Genomic DNA, 14,181 nt, shown 5'->3' with positions numbered 1-14,181 from the left:
AAGAACTTTTACTCAGGTGGGTGGGTATGGGGGACTTTTGGTATAGCATTGGAAATGTAAATGAGCTAAATACCTAATAAAAAATGGAAAAAAAAAAAAAAGAACTTTTACTCAGCCAGGCGTGGTGGCGCACGCCTTTAATCCCAGCACTCAGGAGGCAGAGGTGGGCGAATTTCTGTGTTTGAAGCCAGCCTGGTCTACAAAGTGAGTTCCAGGACAGCCAGGGCTGCACAGAGAAACCCTATCTTGAAAACCCAAAAAAAACACCCCAAAAAAACAAAAAAAAAAAAAGAAAGAAAGAACTTTTACTCATCCCAGAGAGATGGCTCAGAGGTTAAGAGCACTGTCTGTTCTTCCAGAGGTCCCAAGTTCAATTCCCAGCAACTACATGGTGTCTCTCAACCATCTGAACTGGGATGTGGTGCCCTCTTCTGGCCTGCAGGCGTATATGTAGGTAGAGCATAAAATCTTAAAAAACAAACTTTTTTTTTTTTGGTTTTGAGACAGGGTTTCTCTGTATAGCCCTGGCTGTCCTGGATCTCACTTTGTAGACCAGGCTGGCCTCAAACTCAGAAATCCGCCTGCCTCTGCCTCCGCCTCCCAAGTGCTGGGATTTAAGGCGTGCGCCACCACGCCCGGCTTAAAAAACAAACTTTTACTATTTCCTGAAGACCAAGAGATTTGTTAAGAGGGAGAGAAGAAAAGGAATTTTCTTTCTTTCTTTTTTCTTTTTTTTGTGGGGAACGGTGGTGCCAGGGATTGAACTCATTAATCCAATACCTGACACTGAACCGAATACCCAGCTCAGGAGTTCTCAAGGATGATGTCGCTATGTGACAGATAGCACATGCCTGTAATCCCAGCACTTCAGGCAGTGGCAAGAGGACAGAAAAGTAAAAAAATTCAAGCCAAACTTGGGCTACACAGCAAGACTATCTCAAAAATAAAACAAGACAGCAGCAGCAGCTGATCACACTCAGCATTTAAAAGTGTTTGCTGCCAAGCTTGGTGACCTCTGTTTGATCCCTGTGTACAAATGCACACACAGACATACAAACATCTTTCTTTTCTTTTTACATTAATGTAATAAAAATTAAAAAGAAGCAGCAGCAGCTAGTGAGATGGGTCAGTGGGTAAGGGTACTTACCACCAAACCAATGGCTTGAGTTGGATCTTCTGGACTAATAGGGTGGGAGGAGAAAACTGACTCCTGCTAACTGTCTGCTCACTTGCACACATATGTAACCACCAACCCAATAAATGCAACTTAAAAAGAGCAGCTGACACAACTATACCAAGTGAATATATCATAATGACATACACAGTATGAACACAGAAACCTTACCAGAATTTAACTCTCACCCCAAGGAAATGCTATTTGGACTCAGGAGATAACAGGTGTGGACAGGCACATGAGGGTAGGGCCCACATGACAGTAAAAGCCACATGACATGATACTATATTGTTGGACTTCTAAAGTCTCCAAAACGACTAGAAACTTCTGCTAAGCCACCAGTAGTCTATTTTACCCACTGAAATTGAGACACTAACATAAACTGATAAGAGACTGTCAAGCAGTACCTCTTCAGTGGTGCGATTGCTGTGCCGTTGGTAAGTAAGGGAAGACAGGCTCAATAGGTGGGTCTTTGTGATCAAGGGATCAAGGCAGTGGTCAGCGTTCTCTTCAGTGGGTGAAGCCATCAGATGAACAGTCACCTGACTTAAGTCACTCACCATCTGGGTTACACTCCACTCAGAAATAAGGCGCCGCATCACTGTGCCAGCTGAAAAAAAAGGAGCATATATTCCATGCAGAATGTATGAAAGTTATGTGAGAAGAGGAGAACGGAACCAAGAAGAAACCCAAGGAATAGACTAGGAGAAACAGACCCTCTGGCCTGACCTTGAGGTATAAGCCGCTGAGTTCCCCGAGTGAAGACATGGCCCTGACTGCACTCAATCTGGATGCCCCGTTGCTGGGCAAAGGAAGCCCAGTAATGTACCTGGTAATGAGAGAGAAAAAAAAACTGAAGAAAGGATGGCAGAAGAGAGGATTAAGAGATTCAACATATTAGAAAATAAAAAAAACTAAGAAAGGGAAACCCAGTTAACTACTGTTAGATGCTGAGTCTAACCTGTAGCTGGGGAAACAGTGCAGTATAGGAAAGCTGTTTGTAGTGCTGGCCAAGTTTTTTCTTGCTGGGCTTCAAGTTATTAAACAGTTTTCCTCTACAGATAGGCCTTGTGATGCTAGTCCAAGTTGCCCAGAAATTCTGCATCCAGCGCAGGGTACTACTATACACCAGAATTCGGGGCTGGGATATTGCTACAAAGGAAAGGACAGACGTATTCAAGCTGTGGTTGACACGTAGGTGAGGAAGCGCTTCCCTAGCTTCACTTTTAGAGATTACAAAACCCACACACCCTCCTCATATGCAGTGTCCCTAGCACTTCTTTCAAGGATCTAAGCTCTCTGCTGTCACCTACTGCCATGGTCTAAACGTTTGTCTGTTCATCCCCCTACTCGACTCCGACAGCCAGATATTTAGGTTAAAATCCTAAACTCCAAGGTGATGGAATTGATAAAGGAAGCTGACAGCAAGGACAAAGACCTTATGATATTGATGACAAAGGGTGCACTGGGTCAGCTGAGGACCTTCACCAGACAACTTGCATCTTTAACTTCCTAGACTATACAACTTTGAGAATATCCACTGCTCATAAGCAACACAACTTATGGTTTTATTGTTAACAGCAGTCCAAAACCACCAATCCTCCTGCAAAGGTCCCAACCTAAACTCTGTTCTGTCCTTCTGTCCCATCCCTCTTTCACTCTAAGTGGTCAGGACCCAAGCCCATCCTCCCACTGTCCCAGGCCCAAGTCTCACTCCCACTATGGCGAGTCAAATCCATCTTGATGGAGAGATTGAGGTTCTCAGAGCGGAAGGCCCGGTAGGAGTCATGGAGCTGGCCCAAGGGTACCTCAGGCAGGAACTCTGGGGCCCTCAGAGTGACACTGTGATGATCATGAGGATTCCCGTGGCACAGCCACTGTAGGTCCAGTGTCATGCAGAGGTCAGGCAGGTGAAGGAAGCAGCAGTCGTCATACCTGCCTCACAACGGAGCCCCAGCCCTCAGAGACTTGGTCACTTGTTCCCCTTGGCTCTTCCCTCTCCCCCACCCCAACTCCCCCATCCAGTTAAGGCCCCCACCCTTCACTCCACTACTCACTTAGAAGCTGTTCTTACGTTGACATCCAGGTCCCCTCTGAACACAAACTGACCAGGTTTCCAATGAAAAGAAAGGTGGCTCCACTCCCAGTGCATGTTCTCAGTTGTATTATAGGGGTCCTACAATGACCCGCCCGAGCCCAAAGAACGAGGGTGAGCTACAGACAGACAAAAGACCAACCTTTCTCTTCACACCCCACATGCTGTGCAGGTCCCAACTACACCATCCCAACAAGGAAATGACTCCACGGAGCCCCTCACCTCAGTGGCCAGCTGATGCAGGTTTGCTTGTTCAATATCCATATGCCAGTCCCCATGGAACAGAAGACGGCTCTTATCCCACCAGGGCAAAGGTGGGCTGGGGTCAGCTGAAGGCTTAGTCAAGAGGTCCACACACTGACCAATCAGTGTCCAGGCTGGATCCCAACATGGGCCCCACACCACTGTGTACTGGAAGATTTCCGCTAGGGTAGAGGAATGCAGGCTTACTACACCTCTCTGGTCTTCCTTTGCTCCAAAAGGTCCTCAGATTATCGTCTACCCAAGGCCCATAAATACCCCTCAGCCAAACCAACTGTTTCCTTTACTCACAGTGGAAGTCATGGTAAAACTTGAGTGGGGGCATGTTTCTTTCTACTGCCACGTTACCCCAGGGAAGCCCCAAGTGCAGGATCTGACGTCGACGGGAGCATGGCTGGCCACTCTGCTCAGTGCCCGCAAGTCGACCCATTAGCCGCCAGTCCCGGATCTCAAACAGGTACCGTGGATAGTCTCTGATCCGAACTATTATTAGACAGCAGATGAACACTGGTTGTTTACGTTCACACATGGTTTCCCCCTTGCTTGTTTTACCCATTTATAGTCAATCTAGAGAACAAGGGCTGGCAATTATGTAGCAAAGATAAAACAGGTCACAGAGACCACTAGGCAAAGGTGAGGGACAGAGAGAACATGAAATTCAAGAGCCACACTAGCCTCACAAAAGCCTGTGCTCATTAATATGTCAGCAGAGTAGTTTCAGGGTGGAAATCAGGAACAAAGAAAGGAAAGCAGAGCTGTCTACTCAAACCAAGTGTAGTTCCCAATACAGCCTAAACCTAGCTCCTTTGCAATCACTCAGAGAGCTCCCTGGCACTCACAGGACAGATACCAGGCTCCACCAATAAGATGCACTTACCCAGAAAAGTTTTGACATTGCACTTGAGCATACGACACCACTGAGTGACAAGATCCATTCCTTCAGCAGGAAAAGGGCTTCCAGGATCAAGTTCTCGAACCTGCTCTATCACATGCTCGGGCCCATGAAAGGATGCATCTGCTAGAGCCACCAGCTCTAGCCCTGCCAGGCTCCAAGTGAGCAGTGCACGGCGCATGGGTGTGTTGCCATAGAGACGACGAGAGCGCTGGATGTAGATTTCAATGTTTTTGCGTTCCAAAGAGGCGTAGAGCTCCTCAATTTTCCGAGCTGGCAATAGCTCTCCATGCTGCTTTCGCAGGGCAGCCACTTTGGCATCTAGCAACTGCAGCCTTTTGGCACTCTCCTTACTTTCATCCTTCATCAGTTCGTAGTTATCATGAAGTTTCACCTCAAAGATGTCATCCAGGAAAACCCAAGAAAAGTGCTGAACCTTTAGGAGTAAATCAGGTGGAAGAGGGGCAGGGCTTGGAGAAGCCCAAGCATGAGTCCCTCGATGCAGCCCCTTTAGCCATTTCTGAACTCCCACAGCCTCATCCAGAGTTCGAGAGAAGTCATACTGATAAGGAAACTCCACTGAGACTGATCCGAGGGAAAGAAGCCAAACCCGATTGCGGAGGGTCTGCAGCGCAGGGAAGGGGTTCCTGTGAAGGATCATCTCTTCTAGCTCAGGCAGAAGCTGCACCTCTACCTCCTTCAAGTTGAAGATGCTATTGCCATCAAAGCCAGCAGCCAACTCGGGGCAGTAAGCCTGCAGTGAACCTCCATGCCGGTTCAGCGACACACTCTCTGCAGCCAGGGTAATGAACTTGTCCTCAGCCACGAAAGCTGTTAGCTTGGCAGTGCTCACCTCCAGGGTCAGGGTGAGCAGCCGCCTAGGCAGGGATGACTCAGGGAGATGGTCTTCTGGCTCCCAAGTGGACTGTGGAGTGTTTAGTGAATGGGACTCAATAATCTCAGGAAACACAGTAGCTCGTAAGAGGTCTCGGCACTGTAGAGTGGCCCTGACATGTTGGTACAGATACATGTGATCTGGGGGGCTCCAGAGTAAAGTCAGCCCTGCACCACACTGAACCTTTAGGGTATAAGAAAAGAATGCACGTCACTATGTCTCAGGACAGTAGAAGGAACAGGACTATCACACATGCCTACCAGGTTCATGAATTATAATTCATAAGTCCTTCCTAAGAAACTACATTAACTACTGCCTTGCTTGGTTCCCCTTAGCACTAAAGTGCTAAGTTAATAGCTGTCACTTGTAAGTACTTACACTTTTGGATTTTCTTCTAGTAGATTCTAAAATGCCTTAAGTTTGAGGCATGTTTTCTTTGGTAGTTACCATACTAAAACTAACATACAGACATTAATAATCATTTTGCTTTATGTTTCCACATAGAAGTTACCATTCAATGAACACCATCCAAAAACAAGTACAACTTGAAATGTTTCATCAATGAATTAGATGACCTGAGTCCTAAAACACAATATAAAGTATAACACAGCAACTGACTTACTAGGAATATATGTCCTGGTCATCCTGAGAGACAAAGTCAGTTCTGAATAGCTCAAGGGATGAGAAATTGAAATATCAAGACACGGGGCTGGTGAGATGGCTCAGCAGGTAAGAGCACTGACTGCTCTTCCGAAAGTCCTGAGTTCAAATCCCAGCAACCACATGGTGGCTCACAACCATCCGTAATGAGATCTGACACACTCTTCTGATGCGTCTGAAGTCAGCTACAAGTCCTTTACAAGAATGATGGTAAGTGCTCTTAATCACTGAGCCATCTCTCCAGCCCCAACTATTTTCTATTCTGGATTTTTGTTTTTTGAGATAGTTTTTCTGTGTAGTCCTGGCTCACCCTGAACTCACAGAGATCCACCTACTTCTGTCTCTAGAGTCCAGGGGTTAAAGGCGTGTCACCACCACTCAGCCTCCCACTTGTTTGTTTTTTCGTTTTTGTTTGTGACAAGGTCTCTCATTAAACCAGAAACTTGCTGTTACAGTCAAACCTGCTGTACTGTGTGACCAGTACTTTTACACACAAGGCCTGTGAGTCTCATGATCCACTTTCTCCATCCTTCAATGCTAGAGCTACAGGCCTGGCTTTTACATGGGTACTAAGAATCTGAACTCAGGTCCTCTATAGCATTCACAGCAAGTACCCTTAACTGCTGAGTCAACTCCCACCCCCAATTTTTAAAATGCCCTCTTATTTTCACACACACACACACACACACACACACGTGTGTGTGTATGTGTGTGTGTGTATATATATATATATGTGTATATATATATATATATATATGTCATATATGTATATATGTGTGTGTTATATGTATATATTACACAGACATGGAAATACTTATAATTAAAATGATTTATCTGTTATCACCTTTAAAATGACCCCAGAGCTTGGGGTAGGGAAAGCTAAAATGGGTACAGCTGCAATAAGATAGTTACAAATGGGAATTTATTGAAGCTGGAAATATGAAAATTTAAATGGTCTCTATTTTGCATGTATTTTTAAAAACACAGTAAAATGTTTAAAATCTAAGAAGTAAGGAAAGATGGACACCAGCTGTCCTTTTCCTCTATGTTTCACAACATTAGTCAAAAAAAAAAAAATGCTTTAAGTGATCCAATCTGGCCCATAGCCCTAAAGCATTACCTCTAGAGAGCGGATGCTGCTGTGATAGGTGAGGGAGAGCATGGAGAGACCCAGCACTGGCGTGGGGATGTCAGGAGCCTTGCAACAGGGCTGCATCTTCTCTGTGACTGATTTTACTAATGCAAGCACAAGTCCTTGAATCCCCACAGTGGAGGTCTCAGCACTACCCAAGACAGTCAGTGTGTCCAGTCGTAGCTCTGAAGCACCTGGCATCAAGAAACCAAGACATTCTAAGTTCTGAAGTGACAACCTGTCCTTTGTCCTTTCTTATCCCTTTACTGTCTTTAGTGCCAACACTTCTCCTAAGTGATTCCTAGTATGTTAGGAAAACTTTCTCTTCTCTTACCTAACTAGACCTGGCAAAGTCAATGAACTTTCTCAGTGTCTAGAATTATCCATACATCATTTACTCTCCAGAACTATACACAAGAAAATAAAAAGCTGGTTGCATGCCTTTAATTCCAGCATGGGGAGGCAGAGTCAGGAGAATCTGAGTTTGAGGCCAGCCTGGTCTACTTCAGTTCTAGAACAGCCAGAGCTACACAAAGAAACACTGTCTTGAGAAAAAAAAATCAAAAGACACACCACACAGGCCTCATCCTCTGATCACGCCAAGGTTAAGTTTTTCCCATTGTGTCTTTTTTAAATACTTCCTTCTTCAATAGACACTAAGAAGTAGAACAAAGTTTGTCATCCAAGCCTTTCTAACGTTTTGTCCCTCTAACAAGGAGGCTACCCAGATAATAAGCTTCCTTAATGAAAAGAAGAATTTCAGCAGACTTCTTGTTCCACTTACCAACCAGTGCGGAAAGAGTGAACAGGTTCATGTCTTCCACCTTCAAGTCGACCTTCCACAGTAAGGTCACAGACTCCCCAAGTGACGACTTCCTAGAGACAGCTGACCTTTCAGATTGTGGAATCACCAAGGAGAGGACTCGAGACAGACACTGGGCACAGATGTCTGATATTTCTACCTGAAGTCCTCGAATAGTACAGTCAAGAAAAAGAGTATTGGACTGGGTGCTGGACAAGCCCAGGGGCTGGTTATAACTTCCCTAGAAAAGAAAGGAAACCCACTGAAACCATGCCGATGCAGTTAGGAGACCCTGATGCAGCCCCCACACCAAGGGCACACTCCAGCCTCAGATGCGTGTCAGGACAGGGCACTCCGTGGGCCCTGACTCACCACACAGCACCCACCTACCTGTAGTGTGAAGGAATCCAGAACAAGTGCTTCGCCCCAAACATGCATATTAGGTGGATGTGGTGCCCGCTGAATGTGGGAGTCACTGCCCACACGCCAGCAGAGATGATCTACAGTTAGCACTGCTCGCTGATGGATACTTTGTGGCCGGAGGTGCTGGTAGTCTGAAATACATGGTAAGGAGGTAGTCAATTAAGGCACCGTGGCCATGAAACAGGCATAGCTATAACCAAAGGGCAAATCCTCATTCCCTTCCCATCCCTGAGCCTTACCCAGGGAGATGGAATTGAACCCCAAAGCAAACGGTGGTGTATCTCCAAGCTGAATGGAAATGCTGACATTGGAGACTGAGGTGCTGAAGATAATGGGAGCCAGGATCTGAGGGAAGGTTCTACACAGGGATAAGACTGACATCATTATAATAGCCACTTCCTGTCAAGGAACAGAGTTCTCAAAACTGCTGACAGTTTAGTTTTGGGCCTGGCCACAGCTACAAAGTAAAAAGTGAAGTCCTTCAGATTGCTGTTCCTCCCAATGGTATTCTGAAGGAACAGCAGAAAGATATGAAGACAAAGTTTAAAAAAAAAAAACCAAAATTGTCCGGCAGTGGTGGCACATGCCTTTAATCCCAGCACTCAGGAGGCAGAGGCAGGCCAATTTCTGAGTTTCAGGCCAGCCTGGTCTACAGAGTGAGTTCTAGGACAGCCAGGGCTACACAGAGAAACACAGAGAATTTTTATGTCTGGAAAAAAAAAAAAAAGACAAAATTACAAAATGTACACATTGACAGCCAAATATAATGAATAGGGCAGCATCACATGGTTCATCCTAGTCACAAGAAGCATCCCTTACAAATCACTTTCTGTGTGCAGAGCAACACACACACACACTCTATACAGCTCACAGCCCAGCTCACAGCCCAGCTCACAGCCCAGGGCAGGTGAGATGCTGTTTCTCACCCCAGTCCACTTCTCTTATGTAAGTAAGGCACTGTGCTAGGTACCGAGGATGAAAACATAAAAATGACATCCTCCTCAAAGAAACAGAAAAAAAAAAAAAAAAGAAAAAAAAAGGTATCTTCATACCAACAAAGGATATCATCCCTGTAACAGGAAAGATATATCTACAACAGGTTTGCTTCTGAAATGAAGATGTACAGAACTCAGACAATTAAATCTATAGTTAACACAAGGCGTCACTTTAAGGCTAAAAAGAGTATACCTGGTGAGAGGTAACTTAAGACTCACCTTTTCTTTCTTTGTTTAAGATCAGGTGAACTGGCTCCTTGGGTCTCCAGTGCTAGCATAAGGAGCCAGTGAGAGAACTCCTGGTGTCGGTAATGAATGATACAGGTGTTCAGAACTAGAGAAGCTGAGAGGTCGATGGTGGTCACCTGGGAATGAGAAGACCCCAAGTATGGGTTTTATTCCCAGAACTGGCCCATGCAGCAACATGAAGAGAGCAGACATAGGTTCTTGGCAGCTACCTGCACATTAGCCTTGAGGGAGTTGAGGCAGACAATTCGTTGGCGACTCTGGGACAGCAACAACCCATCTGTAAGAAGCCAAAGAACAGATGAGGGGAAGCCACAAAGTATAACTAGGAAAAGGGCAAGTGCGGGCAAAAGATGAGAACACTGCCATCAACACTTTGAGTCAGGGATATCTCATCTTCTCTCCTTCCACCCACAGTGATATTAAACCCAGTAGGGCACTAACACAGAACGCCTGGTCCTCCCATCTCTTAGTACCAGTAACCCCTTCCATGAACCTTCCAATAGGAGTTCAGTGCTCATCTGTGCCATATCATAGTTTGCTGTGAAGCTTCGAAGCGGCAGTTGGTCCTCATCACGGTGGTACAGGAAATGCAGCAGCTTCAGTGTCCAAGTCAAGTGCCTGGACCAGAGAGAGTCCACATCAGAACCAGCTGGCATGCCTCTCCCTGCTCTCCACACACAGGCTCAGGGAGTACTAAGACTAGCCATGGGATCACCCTCAGTCTGCGCGGGTCCTTACCGTTTTTGACTGTTCATAGACAACACCACACTTGTGTTCTCCATCTTCACCTTGACTTGGTCTGGCAGCCGCTGGAGGAGGTATAGGCCAGGCAGAGTTGGTTCAGCAAAGTTCTCAGTCAAATCTGGAAATAGGAATGAATAATATACATGAGAACCTGATTACTCCTTAACATTCTCAAATTCTCCCAGCCCTGCCCCTCTTCAGTCAAATCCTCACATATAGGAAGGTAAAAAGATAAGCTAAGCAAATGCCTAAGTGGGTACAAGGCCCAAAACATCACAGACCCAGGTATCTGATATACTTCCGTTCCCAGACTCTAAAACGCTAAAAGCATAAACAGTAAAGTGAATAGTTAGGTATAATGGAGAAGATATGGACTTAACTGTCAAATAATTTACACTTACTTTCACTAACTATAAGACATCAGCCAAGTCAGCTAACTAAAATGTTCTAGGCCTGTTTCTTTATTTGAAAAAAAAAAGATAGTAAAAACATACATAAAACATGCAGTGCTAACTCACAGTAACCATTAGGTTTAAGTTCTTTGACTCAGAACACGGAAATACCTATTTCCTCTCCCTCTACCTAATCAAAGGCCATTGTGTCTAATGACTCACACCTCAACAAGGGGCCAAGTCACTGGTTTTTCTACTTCCAAAATAATCCCCAAGACTACAGCAGCCAAGAAACTCAATGACCGAGGCTTTACCTGAACAAGAAACTGATTTGGAAATCCGGCCTGGGGCATGACACAGTAGCTGACTATGGAAGAGACCTTCATGCAGCTCAGCATGGAGTGTCCACACATCCACAGTGACAGCCGTCAGATGCCAACTGCTGACGCTGACCTGTAGGCGCAGGTCCAGGGCCAGTGAGAGCTCTACCAGACATGTATCCTCCTGTGAAGGGAGGTTTAAAGTTTTAGATCAAATTGGAATGGTCTGGAACCAGTGTGGTATTTCACACCTATAATCCTAGTTCTCAAGACTAAAGCAGGAGGCCCACCATGAGTTCAAAGCCAGACTGGGCTACATATCAGGCCAGCCATAGCTACACATGACAAAATCGTCTCCCACAAAACAAACAAAGCTACAATGGTTAGGAATACTGGTTGAGCATTGCCTTGGGAAAAACCTTTAAAGGCACAGAATCTAACAACACAAGGACCCTAAGCTCCTTCATACCCATGCTCAAGAGGCTATGAAGCCCCACAATCACCCTGACGTACTCACCAGCTGACCACTCTTCAGGACTTTGCTATTGATCTTTGATAGGTTCACTTTACAGATGAGACTGGGAAAGAAAGAAAAAATTAAAAGCATTTAATCCAGAGGTGGTAGTATAGGTCCTGAATCCTAACACTCAAGAAGCAAAGGCATGGGGGCTGGAGAGATGGCTCAGTGTTTAAGAGCACTGACTGCTCTTCCAGAGGTCCTGAGTTCAAATCCCAGCAACCACATGGTGGCTCACAACCATCTGTAATGAGATCTGATGTGCTCTTCTGGTGTGTCTGAAGACAGCTACAGTGTACTAACATATAATAATAAATAAATCTTTAAAAGAAAAAAAAAAGAAGCAGCAGCAAAGGCTTGTAGGGTCCTGTGAGTTCAAGGACAGTCTGATCTACATATAGAGTTTTAAGAAACCCACGGCTTTATAGTGAGACCCTGCTTCAAAAACAAAACAAAAAACTCTGACCCCTTTCCTCACTACCTCTTAATTAATCTGTTGGGTAGAAAAAACAGGGCAAGCAGAACAGCCAGTCTTGGCTTCTCCTCAAGACTGCACAGAGTGAGAACCTGACGTGTAGATGAGGAGGCTTCGACATTCAGTTTCTCTCAAGCAACTCCAAACAGGGATACTATCAGCCTCTTCTACCTACCACTCACCTCTTCCCATCACTGTCCAAAAGAAATCTGCTTCTACTGATCTGGATGTGCCACAAGGACTCAGAGGTAGCCACCTTAAGAACCATGATGTTTATGGCATCTACATGAATGGAGAATAGCTGGAAGGATAATAAAGATATGCAATAGTTAATGTAAAGGCACCACTCTTCCTTTCCAGCTGAGAATGGAAGATCTTAGCTTTTATCCCTCCAGATAGTAAAATAATCCCCCACCGTTCCTCCCCAGTCCAAAGCCAACCAACCATCTCTGAAATGCAGTTGAGCATAGCAGAAGTGGGGCCCGAGAGATGGCTCACCGAATAAGAGCACTGGCTGTTCTTCCTGAGATCTCGGGTTCAATTCTCAAACCCCACAGAGCAGCTCACATGTGCCTTTAACTTCATCTCCAGGGCAACCAACACTCTCTGCTAGCCTCTTTGGTCAATGCAGAAGTATCCTCGCACGTGCACACATACACACACACATGAATATTTAGTTTTTAAAAAGAGTAAAAGTAATCTCACTTGGCAGAAGATCTTCAACAAGGATGGGCTGAGGGACAGTTCCTTTTGCTCCACCTCTGTGTTCTGAGAGAATGGGGCAGACAGGCTAGAAACCTTCTGTAGATCTGTCCTGATGCGCACTTCTCCAAAGCACAATGCCACATAGTTTCTGCCCAGAAGAGAAGCCTCATTATCATCTGGTCCATCCCTTTCAGAGCAATTTCCTTCCCTCCCTCACACCCTCTCCCAGTCCCATAATAGCTCAAATAACAGAGGAAGTTGTTTTCAGCATGTCTCACAAAACAGCACTTGGACTAATAGGAGACTCCAGCAAGAACGTCCCTCCCACCTCGACTAAAATGTCTCCGTAGAAGAATTTTATTGTCAAAACTCAACCTCAAAATATTCCTCAAGGGCAGAGTAAGGACACAGAGTACTCACGGCAGATCATGGCTAAGGAGTTTGCTGGAAATCCACAAGTTGTCAATTTCCTAAAATGACAGTAAAGACAGCCGTGTACCTGGTTGCTAGGAAATCAATGATGGGCAGGTTTATGAACCAGCAAAGGTCCTGAGTCCCAGGAGAAGGGAGTTCTATTGGTCCTCCCGACAAATCCTCTTTCCCTGGTTTCTCTGATCAACGTGGCTATCCTGCTCCTCATGATGATGTTAGCTGAATTTGCTTAGCAGTTCTCTTTTTATGAACAAGTTGCCACCCTATTTCCTCTCTTAAATTAGAACAGTGAGTTTGCTGTTTCCTGTAATCTTTCTCTGTTTACTTCCATATCTTTCTTCCATACCCTGGATACTCTGTGTCATTAGTTTGGTACTAGATACTAAAGAGGACCCAGCAGATACCAGGCTCTACCACTGAACCACTATTCCAGCTCATTTTAATTTTGAGAGAAGCACTCACTAAGTTGCCTAGGCAGAGCTTGAATTTATAATTCTCTTGCTTCGGCCTCTTGAGAAACAAGAATTACAGGTTTATACCACCAGATCTAGTCCCATAAACACTTGAAACAACTGGCATCTATTGCAGAGTCCTCCAAGTAGCTCCTAAGATCCTCTTGACAATAATAATAATAACAACAACAAAAACAACAACAACAAGGGTGGAGTTAACTAGGAAAACTACCCATGGAGGAAGCTAAAGTTTGAAACCCCCTCCAAACCAACACACACACCACACACTCCCGCCCTTCTCCTCTCTCTCTCTCTCTCTCTTTCTCTCTGCAATTCCCGGAACTCACCACCGTCTGCTGGTGCTGCTGAAACTTAAGACTGACATTCTGGATCCAAAAAAATCGGAAGGAGCCAATCTTTAGCTCTGCCTGCAACTTGCGCTGACACCACCTGGTGGCCAACCGGACCACAAGCCACCTGCAGAAAAAAAACAGTTGGATTATAAGACCCTCTACCCTTTTTGATTCTAGAAAGGCCTTGCAAGGGGTGGTATCCTGAAGCCGGAT

The 14,181-nt window shown here is 45.3% G+C and overlaps 1 protein-coding gene across 6 annotated transcripts in view; it reads right to left on the bottom strand.

Moving 5' to 3' along the window:
- The window catches only part of 2610507B11Rik (RIKEN cDNA 2610507B11 gene), a 28,976-nt gene that overhangs the window by 13,835 nt on the left and 960 nt on the right, over nucleotides 1-14,181 (bottom strand). For 5 of the 6 annotated variants that reach the window (XR_001780058.2, XR_001780057.2, XM_006534313.3 and 2 more), the window contains exons 2-23: nucleotides 13,963-14,092; nucleotides 13,152-13,201; nucleotides 12,732-12,879; nucleotides 12,209-12,327; nucleotides 11,552-11,612; nucleotides 11,029-11,218; nucleotides 10,317-10,440; nucleotides 10,072-10,196; nucleotides 9,788-9,855; nucleotides 9,549-9,694; nucleotides 8,574-8,692; nucleotides 8,302-8,465; nucleotides 7,894-8,152; nucleotides 7,098-7,303; nucleotides 4,408-5,500; nucleotides 3,822-4,013; nucleotides 3,492-3,694; nucleotides 3,232-3,350; nucleotides 2,889-3,109; nucleotides 2,136-2,326; nucleotides 1,904-2,003; nucleotides 1,582-1,784 (exon numbers count right to left, since the gene is read on the bottom strand). Coding sequence is in view for 4 of the 6 variants with exons in the window: in XM_006534313.3 (XP_006534376.1) it covers nucleotides 1,582-1,784; nucleotides 1,904-2,003; nucleotides 2,136-2,326; nucleotides 2,889-3,109; nucleotides 3,232-3,350; nucleotides 3,492-3,694; nucleotides 3,822-4,013; nucleotides 4,408-5,500; nucleotides 7,098-7,303; nucleotides 7,894-8,152; nucleotides 8,302-8,465; nucleotides 8,574-8,692; nucleotides 9,549-9,694; nucleotides 9,788-9,855; nucleotides 10,072-10,196; nucleotides 10,317-10,440; nucleotides 11,029-11,218; nucleotides 11,552-11,612; nucleotides 12,209-12,327; nucleotides 12,732-12,879; nucleotides 13,152-13,201; nucleotides 13,963-14,092 (4,231 nt within the window). In the remaining 2 variants the exon portion in view is untranslated. Of the gene's footprint in view, nucleotides 1-1,581; nucleotides 1,785-1,903; nucleotides 2,004-2,135; nucleotides 2,327-2,888; nucleotides 3,110-3,231; nucleotides 3,351-3,491; nucleotides 3,695-3,821; nucleotides 4,014-4,407; nucleotides 5,501-7,097; nucleotides 7,304-7,893; nucleotides 8,153-8,301; nucleotides 8,466-8,573; nucleotides 8,693-9,548; nucleotides 9,695-9,787; nucleotides 9,856-10,071; nucleotides 10,197-10,316; nucleotides 10,441-11,028; nucleotides 11,219-11,551; nucleotides 11,613-12,208; nucleotides 12,328-12,524; nucleotides 12,880-13,151; nucleotides 13,202-13,962; nucleotides 14,093-14,181 lie in introns of all 6 variants that reach the window. The other variant, XM_030246365.1, reaches the window with a different exon arrangement.

This window comes from Mus musculus, chromosome 11 (assembly GCF_000001635.26).
Source record: "Mus musculus strain C57BL/6J chromosome 11, GRCm38.p6 C57BL/6J".
Classification (NCBI taxonomy): Eukaryota; Metazoa; Chordata; class Mammalia; order Rodentia; family Muridae; genus Mus; species Mus musculus.
This window is presented reverse-complemented; position numbering and strand designations above follow the sequence as displayed.